Source organism: Coregonus clupeaformis, chromosome 31 (assembly GCF_020615455.1).
Source record: "Coregonus clupeaformis isolate EN_2021a chromosome 31, ASM2061545v1, whole genome shotgun sequence".
NCBI classification, from domain to species: domain Eukaryota; kingdom Metazoa; phylum Chordata; class Actinopteri; order Salmoniformes; family Salmonidae; genus Coregonus; species Coregonus clupeaformis.
Window position 1 is genome coordinate 21,711,829 of NC_059222.1, and position 16,898 is coordinate 21,728,726.

General features: G+C 44.1%; 2 protein-coding genes across 2 annotated transcripts in view; both read right to left on the reverse strand.

Annotated features, from left to right (window-relative positions):
• Window positions 1-393, reverse strand: part of LOC121547291 (ATP-dependent RNA helicase DHX8) — a 28,539-nt gene extending 28,146 nt beyond the window's left edge. Inside the window, exon 1 of the mRNA XM_041858471.2 lies at window positions 198-393. Within this exon, the coding sequence (XP_041714405.1) occupies window positions 198-306 (109 nt within the window). The 5' untranslated portion in view covers window positions 307-393. The remainder of the gene's footprint in view (window positions 1-197) is intronic.
• LOC121547290 (ATP-dependent RNA helicase DHX8-like) lies at window positions 390-16,406 on the reverse strand. Its single transcript, XM_041858470.1, has 22 exons — window positions 16,231-16,406; window positions 14,242-14,327; window positions 13,516-13,588; window positions 11,592-11,683; window positions 11,372-11,475; window positions 10,917-11,279; window positions 10,659-10,803; window positions 6,465-6,668; window positions 6,279-6,366; window positions 5,242-5,339; window positions 4,982-5,129; window positions 4,513-4,694; window positions 4,203-4,397; window positions 3,882-4,067; window positions 3,563-3,773; window positions 3,066-3,388; window positions 2,781-2,936; window positions 2,515-2,652; window positions 2,292-2,420; window positions 1,879-2,075; window positions 1,590-1,769; window positions 390-1,451 (listed from the first exon to the last, which is right to left on the reverse strand). Exons 1-22 carry the CDS (start codon window positions 16,337-16,339, stop codon window positions 1,232-1,234), a joined length of 3,627 nt encoding a protein of 1,208 aa, XP_041714404.1. The 5' UTR covers window positions 16,340-16,406; the 3' UTR covers window positions 390-1,231.
• Between the last annotated feature and the right edge of the window lie 492 nt (window positions 16,407-16,898).

The following is a 16,898-nucleotide window of genomic DNA, read 5'->3' on the forward strand; positions in this document are numbered from 1 at the left end:
CTGTACAGTAGATATGACTAAAAAGAGAAGACGTTTTACAATCGGAATTCTTTGTTGTCAAACACTGGAGTACAATTCTTAATGTTAGCTAGCTAAAACCAAAGGTAGCTAAGCTAGCTAGCTTAGCAGCAAGCTAACGTTAGTAAGATTGTCACCCCACATTTGGAATAAAAGTAGTGTATGCCGATTCAACTTGCCAAGATCTTTCTCGCATATCCCAAGATGGTTGTCAAGTTCTGTACACACTTTGGACACCAAAGACAGGTATTCAAGCCGTTTAAGCTCCTCAACTCCGAAGTCTGCCATTCTCCACGGCGTTTATTTTGTTTTCAGAAAACGTAGGCATTGGCAACACACGTTACGTTATGAACTTTGACCACATTTCCGGGTTCTGTGTGTAATGATTTTATTAGTCACCAGGTGGGGGTAAACTCATTGCCCATTTGACCATTTAAACTCCTACACGAGTGTGGCTGCCAATAAAACATTTCTAAATTAAACATTGGCAACAAAGTAAGAGAGCGCATACAATATTTAATGAGTGCAGGAAAATGTTAGGATTACACTAGCACAGTAAAGCAATCCCTCAAAGCTAAACCAAAGACAATGCAAGTATGAAGTTCCATCCTGGTATTTCCCTTCATTGTATAACATATGGCCTACTATAAAAGACAAACTGTCTCAGAGCACTGTGCTCTTAAAGCAATTACATTCACCGACTTTAAATTACTGCCCAGTCCCCTTCCTATTCAATTTATCATTTTCGGAAGTTCACACACACAGGTCAGATGTGATGTGACATTCAAGTAAAACAAACATATGTTTCGTTGTCCATGATACTCAAATAGGAGATTGATTCTCCTCAGGGGATGAGACATTTATTCATGTTCCCCAAACAAGCCTGTAGGACAGGGGAGCAATGACCTGACCCCTTAAATCGTCTCACTTTACTAGTCGACTTCTACACAGGTCAAGAGAGAGAGAATTGGGCCTACCAGTACCTCAGCTCAAAATGATAGAATAGCAGTTAAAAGAAGACAGCGGAGCACACATAAAACACATACTTTACACATCCAAAACAAGTAGATAATGACCCAGCTTTATCAATAGCATGTTACAGCTAACAGCTAGCAAGGCCTGTTGGCAGACAATGTCTCTCCATGGTATTTCTCAACCAGCTGATATAAGAGTGTGTCCCTCTCTTTCTGTGTAGAGATACACGATACACATTCTAGCGCCGCCGAAAGGCGCGGGAGATTCTCCAAGCGTTGGGCTCTTCGTAACGATTGTAGAGTGGCTCGAGGCGCTGCTGCTTCTTCTGTTTGCTGAGGCGTGTGGGGTCAGACACTTTAAAAAAGGCAGGCGAGAACTCTACCAGCCAGCGTGGGTCAATGGTGGTCACCTCCCGCATGTACTCCTTAGTAGTCAGCACCAGCTCATGGTACACCACCCTGTGGAGAGAGAGGAATAAGAGGATCAGGCAAAAGGAAAAGGATTTCCAGGATGGCTCAGTAACAGTTGACATTCAATGTAAACTAGTGACTAATCCTTTAGTCCCCATGGTAATCATGTAAGGAGCGTTGACTCACCACTCAGGCTGGCGGTTGAACAGGGCACTGGAGGGGTGTATGTACACCACCTGCTGGTCAATGAGGGTACGGTAGCCCTCCTGGGGATCCTTTTTGGCTGCGTTCCGGAAGAAACCACTGCAGATGGCCTTCTGTACACGCACTGTGGCCTTTCCACAAGTCACCACATCCAGTTTATGTCTGAAAAGAGGTCAAAGGGTTTGGATTTGTGTGAGAAGATTTCATGCAAGTGAGGTTTCTTTACCAGATATACAATTACCTTCATCATCAAATGGATAGTGGAACCTACCTGTCCATGATACCCAGCATCTGTTTGCGGATGTCCTGGGCTCTGCGCAAGGAGCGGGCCTGTATGAAGTTCTCGTAGCACCAGGGGTTGGAGAACTTGTTGTTCTTCCAGGAGTTATAGACAGCCAGCAGAGTAAGGTGGTCTCCCTCAGCCTGGTGGAACTTGGCCTTCTTCTGGTCAGCCAGGGCTTGCTTGTCCTGAGAGACAGAGAATAAAAGGACTGTTAGCCATCAAATTATCAACAATGGCACACCATATAACTGCCTCATTGAGGTCTCCACCTATAATGGTAAACCTCAACACAACATTCAACCTTGCTACAAAAAATAAATAAAAATAAAAATCTAATTAGGATTCCCAGAGGAGTGATCCAACCCTATTTCAGTGTTTATGGGTCTTGTGATTTTCTGTACCTTGGGCCTGTAGAAGACGTTCTGCACAGACAGCATTGAGACGATGGTGAGCATCTCCTCACTGCAGCCCAGATGGACGGACATGATCAGCATCTTACACAGCATGGGCTCCAGAGGGAACTCAGCCATCTGACAGAGAGATGGAAATAATTAATTAGTTGGTAATGAATCCTCACTTTTTCCTTTTTTAACAATACTCCTTTTTTTTTATATAAATGCTTACCCTGCGTCCTAGGCGAGTGAGCAACCCTTCATCGTCCAGAGACCCTAGAGTGTAGAGCTGCTCCATAGCTGTGATCAGCGTCTCCATGGGTGGAGCGTCCATGAAGTCAAACGATAGCAGGTCATTGATGCCCATGGCCTGAAGGAATAAGGAGAAAGGAAAGTCAGGGGATGACACAGGAGGAGTAGGTCTGAGCAGACAAGTATATACCACAGATGCATGTGCAGGGAAACAAGGTTTAGCCACTTTTGTTACTGTGTGCATACCTTGAGGGACAGCACAGTGCTGGCCAAGTTAGTTCTCTGGATCTCGGGCACGTTGGTGGTGAGCATCTCGTCTCTGTAGGCTCTCTCTGTGTACAGCCTGTAGGTCTTCCCTGGGCCAGTTCTTCCAGCTCTTCCAGCCCGCTGCTTGGCTTGGGCCTAACAGAAGTTACATTGAAGCCCTTAGCATCCCAAATTCTAATTGCATGGTATGCAAAGGGCTTGAGAGAGACAGCAGGGTTACAATTTGGGTACATTTAGAATATAAATAGTAATTAACCAGCCTACCTGTGAAATGGGGGTCACCACCAGCTGGTCAATACCAGTCTTGGAGTTGTACACCTTTTGCTTCACAAACCCTGGGTCCACCACATAGTAGATACCGTCAATGGTCAGAGACGTCTCAGCAATGTTAGTGGCAATGACAACCTTTCTGCTGCCGGGGGGAGCAGGGTCAAAGATACGGGTCTGCATCTCGCTTGGCAGTGCAGAGTAGACAGGTAGAATGATGAGTTCAGGCACTTCAGGTCCCAGAGACTTCATCCGTTCATACAAGATCTCACAAGCTGTGTCAATTTCTTCCTGACCCGTCAGAAACACCAGGACATCACCTGCAAAGAAGGAGAGAGAGCGAGGACTTAAAGGTTGATAACTCTTTACAATCAAGGTTGAATCTCAAACTGACATTTTATAGCAATGGATTTTCATTCATGCAATGATTTAGGTCAATGACTATGAATTACAGTTTGACTATAGACTGGATATGAACTTTGTAAAAACCGTACCTGGGGGCTCGGTCAGGTGGATCTGCATGACGGTGATGAGACTAGCGTCCAGGTAGTCTGTCTCAGGCTCTTTGGTGTAGAGCACCTCCACTGGATAGGTACGTCCTGGGATGGTAAAGATGGGTGCTTCGTAGAAGTACTGCGAGAACTTGACGGCATCTAGTGTGGCTGAAGTGACAATCAGCTTCATGTCTGTGCGTTTCTGCACCGTCTGAAACAGGGAGAGGAAGAGAAAGAGTTAGCTTAAGACAAAACTTTCCTTCAAAATATTAGAGCTGTTTAGACCCTGCTGTCAAGGGGAAACAAGACCCTGGTATACCTTCTTGAGCAGACCGAAGAGTACGTCAGTATGAATGGTCCTCTCGTGGGCCTCATCCAACATGATGATGGCGTACTGGCCAAGGTCCGGATCTATCAAACACTCTCTCAGCAACATACCGTCTGTCATGTACTTGATCACCGTCTCAGGGCTGGTGCAGTCCTCAAAACGGATGGTGTAGCCCACCTGGTGTGGAAGAACGAAGACAGAAGTTAGAAATCACTAGGACCAGACATTTGAGATTTTTTTACGATCAGATACATTTCGACATTGTCTCGTGGTCACGTGTTAAGATATATGCAGTGTGGACAGATCACTCACCTCCTGGCCCAGACAGCAACCGTACTCTTCAGAGACTCTCTTGGCCACAGACATGGCTGCCACACGACGGGGCTGAGTGCAGCCGATCTTCCCCCGAGTGGTGTAGCCCGCCTCGGCCAGGTACTGGGTGATCTGGGTAGTTTTCCCAGAGCCAGTCTCGCCAATAACAATCAGGATCTGGTTATCATGGACAGCCTGTAATAGAGAAGCAGAGATGTCAGCAAAATCTTATGCCATAAATTATCAAAACGTTTGATGTTGAAGTAGAAATAACTAGCGAGATATAATTTGCAAACTTTTGCACACAAACCTGTATGAGCTGCTCTTTGAGCTTGTAGATGGGCAGGCTCTCTCTCTGCTCCAGGATGGACATCGCTGTCTTCTTGCCATAAGAGGCCTTGTTGCCCCCAAAGGCATGTTTCTTCCACTCCGGGATGTCAGTTGGCATCATGCCGATTCCTCTCATGTTGGCTGCAATCTGCCTTCCATCAACTGTGTAAGAGTGAAGTGTCTTTAATTGAGATGAACTGGCATGATATTTTACCTCCACCCCTTCAGATGACTGGTGAGCCAGCCCGAGTCTAGGGCCCTGGCAGGAACCTTTACACCCATGGAGGACACAGCACACTCTATCCGGCCTGTTAGGATGCTAAAGGAAACCAGATAACCATCTCCAGTCCTGCTAACCCTGAGGGCTGCTGCTACACTGGAGGAAGTCTGATGTAGTGGCTCAGACAGGACTGTGTTTTGGATTACTGTGTGCTTCCATACGGACTTACCGTCAGGCAGGGGGTCTACCCAGTGTTTGTTCAGGCCCATGGGGATAGAGTCCATCTCGGCCTCTCGCTGACACTGCTTCACCTCCCTCCTCTCCTTAGCCAAAGCACTCTGCATCATGGCTGCCTGGGACAACGAGCCGTCTGGATTCTGACAGAGGGAAACAGAGTAAGCTGCATTTGTTCACACTACTAAACAGGACGAAAACAGTCAAACAAAATTGCCTTGAAAGTAGGGTGATCAAGAGGACATGGAAACATACCTTAACAATCTTGACAGGGCTCATGTCCATACTCTGTTTAGTGTGTCCTCTCAGGAACGGAGGCTCCTCCTCCACCAGCTCAATCTCCAGGTCCTCATCTGAAAGAAAGACATGGGGCAAATCAGTATCCAATACATTGATGTGAATCTAAACTGACAGTGGTTTTCTATACAGCAAATGTACACGAGAGGGCGTGCTAAACTACTCTTTTAGCACGGATGTGCTGCGGTCATAGGTACAAGGCGGAGCCGAGCACCGTAGATCAGCACAACCGTGCTAAAAAAGTAGTTTTTCACAACCTTGAGTGTACAATTGCTTTTCTACAACTGGTTACCAATTAAATAAAAAAAGTTATTATTTTCAAATCGGTTAGGTTGCCAGAGATGCGACCCTGTCGTGAAGTCTTTTTGTTCTATATCTATGGACGCGACCCAGTCGTTCATTCTAAATGTTCCGTTGCCATGCTGGCTGGCAACGCTATTATCCCTTGCTTGCTAGCTAGCCAACTACGACTATCACGTTAAACCGTGCAGCTAGAATAACAGCAAAGTAGCTGCATTTCATTTAGTTTGACCTGTTTTTCTAGTGACATTTCCATATATATATATATAAATTATGCTGATTCATGATTTTGAATGGCTGAGAAAATATGCCCGTCTCGTCCTGACATGTTCATTCTCAATAGAACAGTTGAGATCGAATTTCAATATTGATACAATGTTGCAAATGTCAAGACTGACAGCAATGTTTGTACAAATCCCCGTTATTGCAAACCAAATGTTAGGCTAGAAGCAAGGGGAAATAATGTCTACATGCTTTTTACAGTGGAGATCAAGTTAATGAATTGGCTGACAGGACAGTGGATGCTCAGGGATTTCTCAGATGGAACAGAAAAGGAGATGCCCATGTTTGCATCATAGACTTACCCGTACTAAACCGTTTTATTTAGTATGGCTTAGAACATGTCTCAACCAAATCACAATGCTTGTTTTGACCAACCCGTTGTAGAATACACAATAACATAAGTCATGTTTTACCTTCTTCGTCATCTACTTTGGGGAGGATACCGGTCTCCTCATCAAAGTCAGGGAACTCCTCTTTAGAAAGAACATTAGCAGCAATCATCTGAGGAAAGAAGCATTATTAGATCAAAATAGCATTATTAGATCAAAATCACATTAATAACAGCCAAGAGGTCTTGATAAAACCCTGTATGCACATACCTGTTTGATCTCCCACTTCTCGGGGTCTGATATCTTGGTCAGTCTCTTGCGCTCCAGTGTGTCATCCTCCAACTCAGGGGCGTGGCCCAGGTTGAGGTTGGTTGGGCGGTCGGGGTTCCTCATGATTTTCTCCTCCTCACCATCCGGGCCCTGGTTCCTCCTCCTGTTGGGGTTCAGGTCCTCCCCAGTTTCCTGGTCTACATCCTGGCAACCAAGAGGAGAGCCAATGTTTCAGTAATAATTAAAATGTCTTTCATAGTGCTTTCCAAAAGTTCCAAAGTCTTCCAAATTTAAAGTGGCACTCCAGCCTCCTTTTCACCTAATTTAACAGCTCATTTCTTAACAAAAAGTTACATCAATTGGAGGTCCAGGTAAGTCATGACATAGCACAAGTGTGGGGTGGGCCTTTTCTCTTTTGTTCCTCAAGCAAGGGGGAGGCCGATGGCATCACAAATTTCATCAAACCAACTTCTTGAAGTATGCAGTTATCAAAATAAATACTCACACACATACATACATACATACATATATATAGCTCCAAAAATTTTTTCCCATTTAGTGTGTGTACTTTACTGTTTTTAAACTTGGGATATTGTTTATTCAACAGGAAAAGTACTTTAAATGCCCATATTTTTACCCACATGGTTACAGGGATGCAACTGGTGAGTGCCCAAAAAGGTGACATTTTTCAGTGTAAACTGCAAGAAAATGTGCCTATTCTCGAGTGGGTTTGTCACAATACCAACATTTTACTAACGATGTGATACCAAGTAGTATCGTGATACCACAGGGTAACCTGCCTAAATGACTACCGACCCGTAGCACTGACGTCTGTAGCCATGAAGTGCTTTGAAAGACTGGTCATGGCTCACATCAACACCATTATCCCAGAAACACTAGACCCACTCCAATTTGCATACCGCCCCAACAGATCCACAGATGATGCAATCTCTATTGCACTCCACACTGCCCTTTCCCACCTGGACAAGAGGAACACCTACGTGAGAATGCTATTCATTGACTACAGCTCAGCGTTCAACACCATAGTGCCCACAAAGCTCATCACTAAGCTAAGGATCCTGGGACTAAACCCCTCCCTCTGCAACTGGATCCTGGACTTCCTGACGGGCCACCCCCAGGTGGTAAGGGTAGGTAACAACACATCTGCCACACTGATCCTCAACACAGGGGGCCCTTCAGGGGTGCGTGCTCAGTCCCCTCCTGTACTCCCTGTTCACCCATGACTGCATGGCCAGGCACAACTCAAACACCATCATTAAGATTGCCGACGACACAACAGTGGTAGGCCTGATCACCGACTATGATGAGAGCCTATAGGGAGGTGGTCAGAGACCTGGCCGTGTGGTGCCAGGAGAACAACCTCTCCCTCAACAAGACCAAGACAAAGGAGATGATTGTGGACTACAGTAAAAAAGGAGGACTGAGCACGCCCACATTCTCATTGACGGGGCTGTAGTGGAACAGGTTGAGAGCTTCAAGTTCCTTGGTGTCCACATCACCAACAAACTAACATGGTCCAAACACATCAAGACATTCGTGAAGAGGGCACGACAAAGCCTATTCCCTCAGGAGACTGAAAAGATTTGGCATGGGTCCTCAGATCCTCAAAAAGTTCTACAGCTGCACCATCAAGAGCATCCTGACTGGTTGCATCACCGCCTGGTATGGCAACTGCTCGGCCTCCGACTGCAAGGCACTACAGAGGGTAGTGCGTACGGCCCAGTACATAACTGGGGCCAAGCTTCCTGCCATCCAGGACCTCTATACCAGGCGTTGTCAGAGGAAGGCCCTACATTTTGTCAAAGACTCCAGCCACCCTAGTCATAGACTGTTCTCTCTGCTACCGCACGGCAAGCGGTACCGGAGTGCCAAGTCTAGGTCCAAAAGGCTTCTCAACAGCTTCTACCCCCAAGCCATAAGACTCCTGAACAGCTAATCATGGCTACCCGGACTATTTGCACTGCCCCCCCCACCCCCACCTTTTTACGCTGCTGCTTCTCTGTTAATTATTTATGCATAGTCACTTTAACTCTACCCACATATTACCTCAACTACCTGATGCCCCCACACCGGTACCCCCCTGTATATAGCCTCCCTACTGTTATTTTATTTTACTTCTGCTCTTTTTTCTCTCAACACTTTTTTATTAAAAAATAAATGCATTGTTGGTTAAGGGCTGTAAGTAAGCATTTCACGGTAATGTCTACACCTGTTGTATTCGGCGCATGTGGCAAATAAAATTTGATTTGGCTACTTTGAAGAAACTCAAATATAAAATATATTTGGATTTGTTTAACACTTTTTGGGTTACTACATGATTCCATGTGTTATTTCATAGTTTTTATGTTTTCACTACCATTCTACAATGTAGAAAATAGTAAAAATTAAGAAAAACCCTTGAATGAGTAGGTGTGTCCAAACTTTTGACTGGTACTGTAAATGCATAATGATCTGCATTTTCATTGTGGCAGTAAGGGGAAAACACACTAGGCCTATATGAAACCATCTTTAGTCTACTCGTCAGACAACTTTACACATCTCTCACCCCCCTCCCCTCCCCTCCCAACAGTTAGGCACCAAACTGAATTTAAGGAACACCAGAAAAATTGATTCAGCTTAGAATTACTTTGATTAGGCATATGCATTCTACCTTTGAAGCATCTCTTTGAGTAGGCTATATATATATATATATATCCCTTTTCTGTTTTTCCCAGTGCCATCCAAATTTGTGCATAGCCAAGGTACAATGTTGTTATCTAGCTAGCCAGTTAACATGACTAAACAAGGTCCAACAACGAGCAGCCCGCTAGATGGTTTATAAAATGATAAAATGTGCGCTAATAGCGGTAGAAAGGGCAGAAGGTAGCTCCAGTAATATTGGGCATAACTTTTGAATGGTTTTCAGTTTCACGTAAAAGGAACAAGCATGACTGTCACTGTGCTCCATTTTTCCTCTATGGCAGTGGCACTCAGAGGCTGCATGACAGCGAAATCAGAGTGAACTGCTTGTTCTTACTGCCGAAATGAAAATAAATATCCGCGAGGCGAGCCGCTCCAATAATTAAACAAATGTAACAGAAACCCCACAGTGGTCTCCATCATTGGGAAATTGAAAAAATATGGAACTACCCAGACTCTGCCTAGAGCTGGCCGTCCGACCAAACGGGCAAGAAAGAACTTGGTCAGGGAGGTGACAAAGAACCCAATGACCACTGACACAACTACAGAGTTTCTTAGCTGAGATGGGAGAACATGCCAGAAGGACAACAGTCTCTACAGCACTTAACCAATTTGGGATTTATGGGAGTGGCCAGACAGAAGCCACTCCTGAGAAAAAGGCACACGACATCACACCTGGCGTTTGCAAAAAGGCATGTGAAAAAGATTCTGGTCTGATGGGACAAAAAAATTGAACTCTTTGGCCTGAATGAAATGCACTATGTCTGGAGAAAACCAGGCACAGCTCATCACCCACCTAACACCATCCCTACCATGGTGGTGGCAGCATCATGCTATGGGGATGCTTTTTAACCGGCAGGGACTGGGAGACTGGTAAGGATAGAGAGAACAATGAACGGCACCAAATACAGGCAAATCCTTGATGAGAACCTGCTTCAGAGTGTAAATGAACTTAGACTGGGGTGAAGATTTATGTTCCAACATGACAATGACCCCAAGCATACAGCCAAAGCAACGCTGGAATGGCTTCAGAACAAGAGATGTGAAAGTCTGAGTGGTCCTGCCAAAGCCAACTTGAATCCTATTGAAAATCTGTGGAAAGACTTGAAGATCACTGTTCACCGCCACTCACCATCTATTGTAACTTAACAGAGCTTGAGAAAATCTACAAGGAAGAATGAGAGAAAATCCCCAAATCCAGATGTGCAAAGCTGATAGACATACCCAAGACGACTCAAAGCTGTCATCGCCACCAAAGGTGCTTCTACAAAAGTATTAACTCAGGGATGTGAATACTTATGGAAATGAGATATTTCAGAATTTCATTTTATACATTTGCTAAAATTTCTAAAAACAAGTTTATTGGGTATTGTGTGTAGATGGGTTTTTTAAAAATATTTAATCAATTTTGAATTCGGGCTGTAACAACATTTTGTCAAGGGGTACGAATACTTTCTGAAGGCACTTTGGCTCAATATGGTAGAATACACTCACCTTCATGCTGAGACTGGTCTTGGAGCCAGTGAAGGACAGCACCTTGATCTTGACCTTTTGACCTTTCTGGACCACATCAGCCACATTGGCAACGCGTCCCTCTCTGCGTAGCTCAGAGATGTGCACCAACCCCTCCCAGCGTTTCCTACAATGCAAAACAGATAAGGCTTTCAACATTGGCCACTCAAACGCGAAACAAGTTCTTTACTATTGAACTAATGACTTTTGGCTTAGCATTAACACAACTCCTTTACTGACCTCAGCCCCTCCAGTTGCACGAAGCAGCCAAACTGCATGATGCTAGTGATTTTGCCATTGAAGATGTCTCCCACAGTAGGCTCCTCTGGTGGAGGGCGGTCCACGTGTTTGTCCTTCCACCGGTCAGAGCCTTCCTTTGGGTCCCTGTCTCGGTCTCTGTGGGGGCTGGGGGTGCGACTGCGCTCACTCCAGCGAGATGCACGTTTCTTACCACGGTCGCGGTCCCTCTCACGGTCTCTGTCTCTCTGACGATCACGTTCCCTAGAGCGAGATCTAGAGCGTGAGCGGGACCGAGAACGATGACGCCTCCTCCTGTCCCTGTCTCGGCTCCGACTTCTGCTGTGCCGCCTCTTTTTGTCCGACCTGAGGAATGCAATTTATGAGCTCCAATCTATGTAACTGAGCAAAATGTACACTTGAAGCCAATAAGAGTTTAATAGGTGAAATCTCTTTACCTGCTCTTGCTCTTTGAGTCTGATCTACTCACACTGGGCATGAACATCTCCAACTCCTTCATGGCGGCGTCTGCAATCTTCACATCGTCTTCATCTAGTATGGCCTGGGGGGGGTCAGAAATGGTAGAGCAAATGTCAGTAGGTCACGCAGTCAACCAAAGTATAGCCTATACTGTATATTTCACCTGCAAATTAACTAAGTTATAACACAAAGACTTACCATGGGAGCAGGATCGTCTGGCCTGCATAATGCTGGAAACAACTCCTTCAGTTTGTCCTTCTCACTCTTCTGCTTGACCATAGGCTCAAAGGCTAGAATCATAGAGTAAAGAGTCAGCAACTCAGCAAGTCTACAACATAGTAACAATAGCATATACAGTGCATTCGGAAAGTATTCGGACCCGTTTACTTTTTCCACATTTTGTAACGTTACAGCCTTATTCTAAAATGGATTAAATTGGTCCCCCCCTCCCCTCAAACTACACACAATACCCCATAATGACAAAGCAAATATAAATATTTTAAAAAATGGAAATATCACAATTACATAAGTATTCAGACCCTTTACTCAGTACTTTGTTGAAGCACCTTTGACAGCGATTACAGCCTCGAGACTTCTTGGGTATGACGCTACAAGCTTGGCACACCTGTATTTGCGGAGTTTCTCCAATTCTTCTCTGCAGATCCTCTCAAGCTCTGTCAGGTTGGATGGGGAGCATTGCTGCACAGCTATTTTCAGGTCTCTCCAGAGATGTTAGATTGCGTTCAAGTCCGGGCTCGGCCACTCAAGGATATTCAGAGACTTGTCCCGAAGCCACTGTCTTGGCTGTGTGCTTAGGGTCGTTGTCCTGTTGGAAGGTGAACCGTCGCCCCAGTATGAGGTGCTGAGCGCTCTGGAACAAGTTTTCATCATTGATCTCTGTACTTTGCTCCGTTCATCTTTCCCTCGATCCTGACTATTTTCCCAGTCCCTGCCGATGAAAGACATCCCCACAGCATGATGCTGCCACCACCATGCTAAACCATAGGGATGGTGCCAGGTTTCCTCCAGATGTGATGCTTGGCATTCAGGTCAAAGAGTTCAATATTGGTTTCATCAGACCAGATAATCTTGTTTCTCACTTTCTCTGAGAGTCCTTTAGGTGCCTTTTGGCAAACTCCAATGGGCTGTCATGTGCCTTTTACTGAGGAGTGGTTTCCGTCTGGCCACTCTACCATAAAGGCCTGATTGGTGGAGTGCTGCAGAGATGGTTGTCCTTCTGGAATGTTCTCCCATCTCCACAGAGGAACTCTGGAGCTCTGTCAGTGACCATTGAGTTCTTGGTCACCTCCCTGACCAAGGCCCTTCTCCCCCGATTGCTCAGTTTGGCCGGGCGGCCAGCTCTAGAAAGAGTATTTGTGGTTCCAAACTTCTTCCATTTAAGAATGACCTTCAATGCTGCAGAATTTGTTTTTGGCACCCTTCCTCAGCTCCGTGCATCGACACAATCCTGTCTTGGAGCTCTACGGAGAATTCCTTCGACCTCATGTCTTGGTTTTTGCTTTGACATGCACTGTCAACTGTGGGACCTTATACAGACAGGTGTGTGCCTTTCCAAATCATGTCCAATCAAGTGTATTTACCACAGGTAGACTCAAATCAAGTTGCAGAAACATCAAGGATGATCAATGGAAACAGGATGCAACTGAGCTCAATTTCAAGTCTCATAGCAAAGTGTCTGAATACTTATGTAATTAAGGTATGTTTTTCATTTTTAATACATTTGCAAAAATTTCTAAACCTGTTTTTCGCTTTGTCATTATGGGGTATTGTGTAGATTGATGAGTAAAAATTAATTGAATCCATTTTAGAATAATCAAATTTAATTTGCCACATGCGCCGAATACAACAGATGTAGACCTTACAGTGAAACGCTTACTTACAAGCCCTTAACCAACAATGCAATTTTAAGAAAATATAAAAAAGTTAAGTAAAAAATTTAAATAAGTCTGTAATGTAATAAAATGTGGAAAAAGTCAAGAGGTCTGAATACTTCCCGAATGCACTGTACATAGCCCATACCTTTGCAATTGGCATAGAGTAAGTGAAAAGCATACATCATTATAAATTATCAAATGATATAGGTGGAATATAGCGCACATACTTTTGCTTGTAGATTCCTTTGGTGGAGGCCGCATCGTTTGAATAAGTCTGAGCAAATTGCCAACAAGTGAATCCTGAAACATGGAAAAATAAATTGAATTTGCTGTGTTCATAGAAAAATGTACATAGCCATCAGATCGGACCCGCTTGCTTACAGCTGCACTAGGGTCGGACAGACTTCCTGTGTAGATTAAGACACTGCGGGGCCGGCTCGAGATATGTCTCGGAAAACCTACATCAATCCAGGGATGAGAAATGTGTTGTACTCCGACTTGTCCCATTATCCCAACTGTTACACCGAGAAGATTGAACGACTGCTCGTTTTCCCAGAAAATTGCCCTTTTCGTCCTCATGCTAGGTAGCAGAAGCCACAGCAGCCATTTTGGAATGGTAGTGTCAGCCAATCAGCTCCTTTGTTGTTCAACGTGACATGCCATTCCATAATGGCTGCTGTAGCTACTGCTAGTTAGCGTGAGGATGAAAATGGCAGTTTACTTAAACTATCAGTCATTCAATCTTCTCGGTGTAACGGTACACCGTATTTCTCATCCCTGGATCTAGGTACTTTTTTTAGCCATATCTTGCGCCGGCTCCGCGGTGTCTTAATCTACACAGGAAGTCTGTACGACCCTAGCGCAGCGCTACGCAAGCGGGTCAGATCTGCTGGCTACTTACTAGCTAGCTAGTTAAAGTAGATAGCAGCAGACAGTAGGTAGTCTGTACTTACTGTGAATTCTGCGCCATTTTTCAACAGAAGTGATTTAAAGCCATCAAATGTTGGTTGCTTTTCAGCAAGGCTGATGACAAACTCGGCTGTGAGGCAAAGAACATACACATTAGTTCAAGATTAATCTGATTAGCCAAGTAACGTTAACCCTAAACATTTTGAGTGTAGCCTTGTTTGCTTGCTAACGGGGCTATCACACCAGCTAGCTAGCCAACTTTAGGGTCAGACATAGCCCTAGATCATGACTCAGTTCCATTACACATAAGAGTCATACGTCCTCTGTATGGGGAAGTTTTGTTAAGAACATTAACACGCGTCACTTGCGGTAGGGTATTGGAAGCATAAGGACCTTATCACAGATAGAACAATGAGACAGATATTTCACCGGATGTATAAATGTGATGCTTCCAGTTGGCGTTTCCACTCACTACCAAATATGGTGATGGGAGGAAGCCAAGTGGCCGGCAGTGGGAGAAGATGGAATTTGGCCGACATTGTGCAAATTACTCAATGAAACATTTTATCTTCATACAGTTTTTTCCAAAACTAGAATCTGTAACAAACAGAGTGGACTGCATTTTGTAGACTTTACCCTTTGCTAAAGTTTAAAAACATTGCATTATTTAGGAGTGCTAGGGCGAATTGAGTTATTGCACACGCACACATCAGGGTAGGCGTTCCCTAAACAGAAATATGCAAATAAACGCACCAATAGGATCTCACTAGCTCGTGCTTGGCTCTGCCCACTATGATTAACTTGCTCCCATTGGAAACGACAAGCTCTGGTCGATGTTGGGTTAGCAATACAAATATTTGACCATTATTATTTTATTTATTCTTTGTTTCTGGCCATTTTGAGCCTGTAATCAAACCCACAATTGCTTATGCTCCAGGTACTCAGCTAGTCTCAAGGCGGCCAGTTTTATTGCTTCTTTAATCAGCACAACAGTTTTCAGCTATGCTAACATAATTGCAAAAGGGTTTTCTAATGATCAATTAGCCTTTAAAATGATAAACTTGGATTAGCAAACACAACGTGCCATTGGAACACATGACTGATGGTTGCTGATAATGGGCCTCTGTAGCCTATGTAGATATTCCATTTAAAAAATCAACTGTTTTGACCTACAATAGCCATTAACAATGTCTACACTGTATTTCTGATCAATTTGATGTCATTTTAAATGGACAAAAAATGATTTTCTTTCGAAAACAAGGTAATTTCTAAGTGACCCCAAACTTTTGAACAGTAGTGTGTATATATATATATATATATATATATATATATATAAATATTAAATTGATACACACCTTTTTAGTTAGTGTTCCCACACTGCCATATATCCATGTTACAGCACTTTTTTTTTTACAGAACAGAAGACAGACAAGAGGCGACCACTTGCGCTAATTAGCCATCTAGCATTAGCAGAACACCTGGGTGTAAGTGTAACTCTGGAAGTGTACCGGAAGTGTCGTTTCGTAGATGGAGTCATCCATAGGTCTATGGATCTGTCCAAAACTGACAGTAAGTGTATATTTTTGTATTTGAAGGATTCTTTATCGCTTATGAAAATTAAGGGCCATATGTTTCGAAAGCAATGATTATTTTAGTTTCTAAACGTTAAAACATAGCGTCGGGATTGTAGTTCACATGAGGCAGTCGTGGGCGAATCGAATGTTGCCTGAGAACTGTAGTGAGAAGCCAGAATGCTGCCTTGAGTTGAGAGCTTGCTAGGTCAGACAGAGCGAAATATGCCAATGTTGTGTTAGTTAGCGAACGTTCGTCCTGTTAACTTTGTCTCGGCAACAAGACAACCACAAGTTAGTGCCAAGCGAGTTACTTGGACTCGTTTTGGGTAAAATACTATCCAGCTAGTAAGTAGACAGTTAGGTAGGTAGCTAGCTATCGTTGGATATCAGGTAGCTAACTTAGCTGGTTAACTACCTTGCTAACTGCTAAACAAAAACACAACTTTCAGTTTTACATACCTAGATCTTTATCACTTATCCCCAGATGGTTGTCGAGTTCTGTGCACACTTTGGATACCAACGAGAGGTATTCGAGCTGTTCTAGCTCGTTATCTCCGATGTTTGCCATTCTCCACGAGATTGTTTTGTGGTCAGAAGAAAACAGCAGCAGACATATTTGGAATTTGATGATGGAGTATGACACCATTTCCGGTTCTACAGGAAATTAGTATGTGTGGTGTAGTTCTTCTATTTTGTCACCTGGTGGTGGTAAAACCATTCACAAAATGGGACTCACTAGAAACACTCCACTTCGATACAAGTGACTTTTCGTAGCAGGTAAAGTTAGCATTTTCGCTAATCCTAATCTTAACCTAATTATCCTAAATTGTTGCGTAATCCTCCTAATCTGCTACGAAAAAGTCGTAACTGTATCGAAGGGGCGTGTTTTTAAGATATCTCCCAAGATGGACACTATCTCTATAGAACTGCATAATAACAAAGTCAGTAGAGTTTACAGGATGTTTTGACTGCCACAATGACATTCATACACCTTGCTTTACACAGCTCTAGTCAGTTCACACATGGCCTTGAATTACAGGACCCAGCAAACTATGTGGCATACATCGTAGTTTTTGAGAGCAGTTCTGGGGGGTTTTGTGGCCTCTCATGCCCTGATGACAAGAAAA

What these genes read in the sequence shown, in the direction of transcription:
- LOC121547290 (XM_041858470.1), bottom strand. Translation starts at nt 16,339, where the DNA reads ATGGCAAACATCGGAGATAACGAGCTAGAACAGCTCGAATACCTCTCG. An exon ending in GTGCAACTGGAGGGGCTGAG is followed by an intron (nt 10,804 to 10,916) that starts GTCAGTAAAGGA and finishes TTTGCATTGTAG; the next exon opens with GAAACGCTGGGAGGGGTTGG. An exon ending in TTCAACCGCCAGCCTGAGTG is followed by an intron (nt 1,452 to 1,589) that starts GTGAGTCAACGC and finishes CTCTCTCCACAG; the next exon opens with GGTGGTGTACCATGAGCTGG.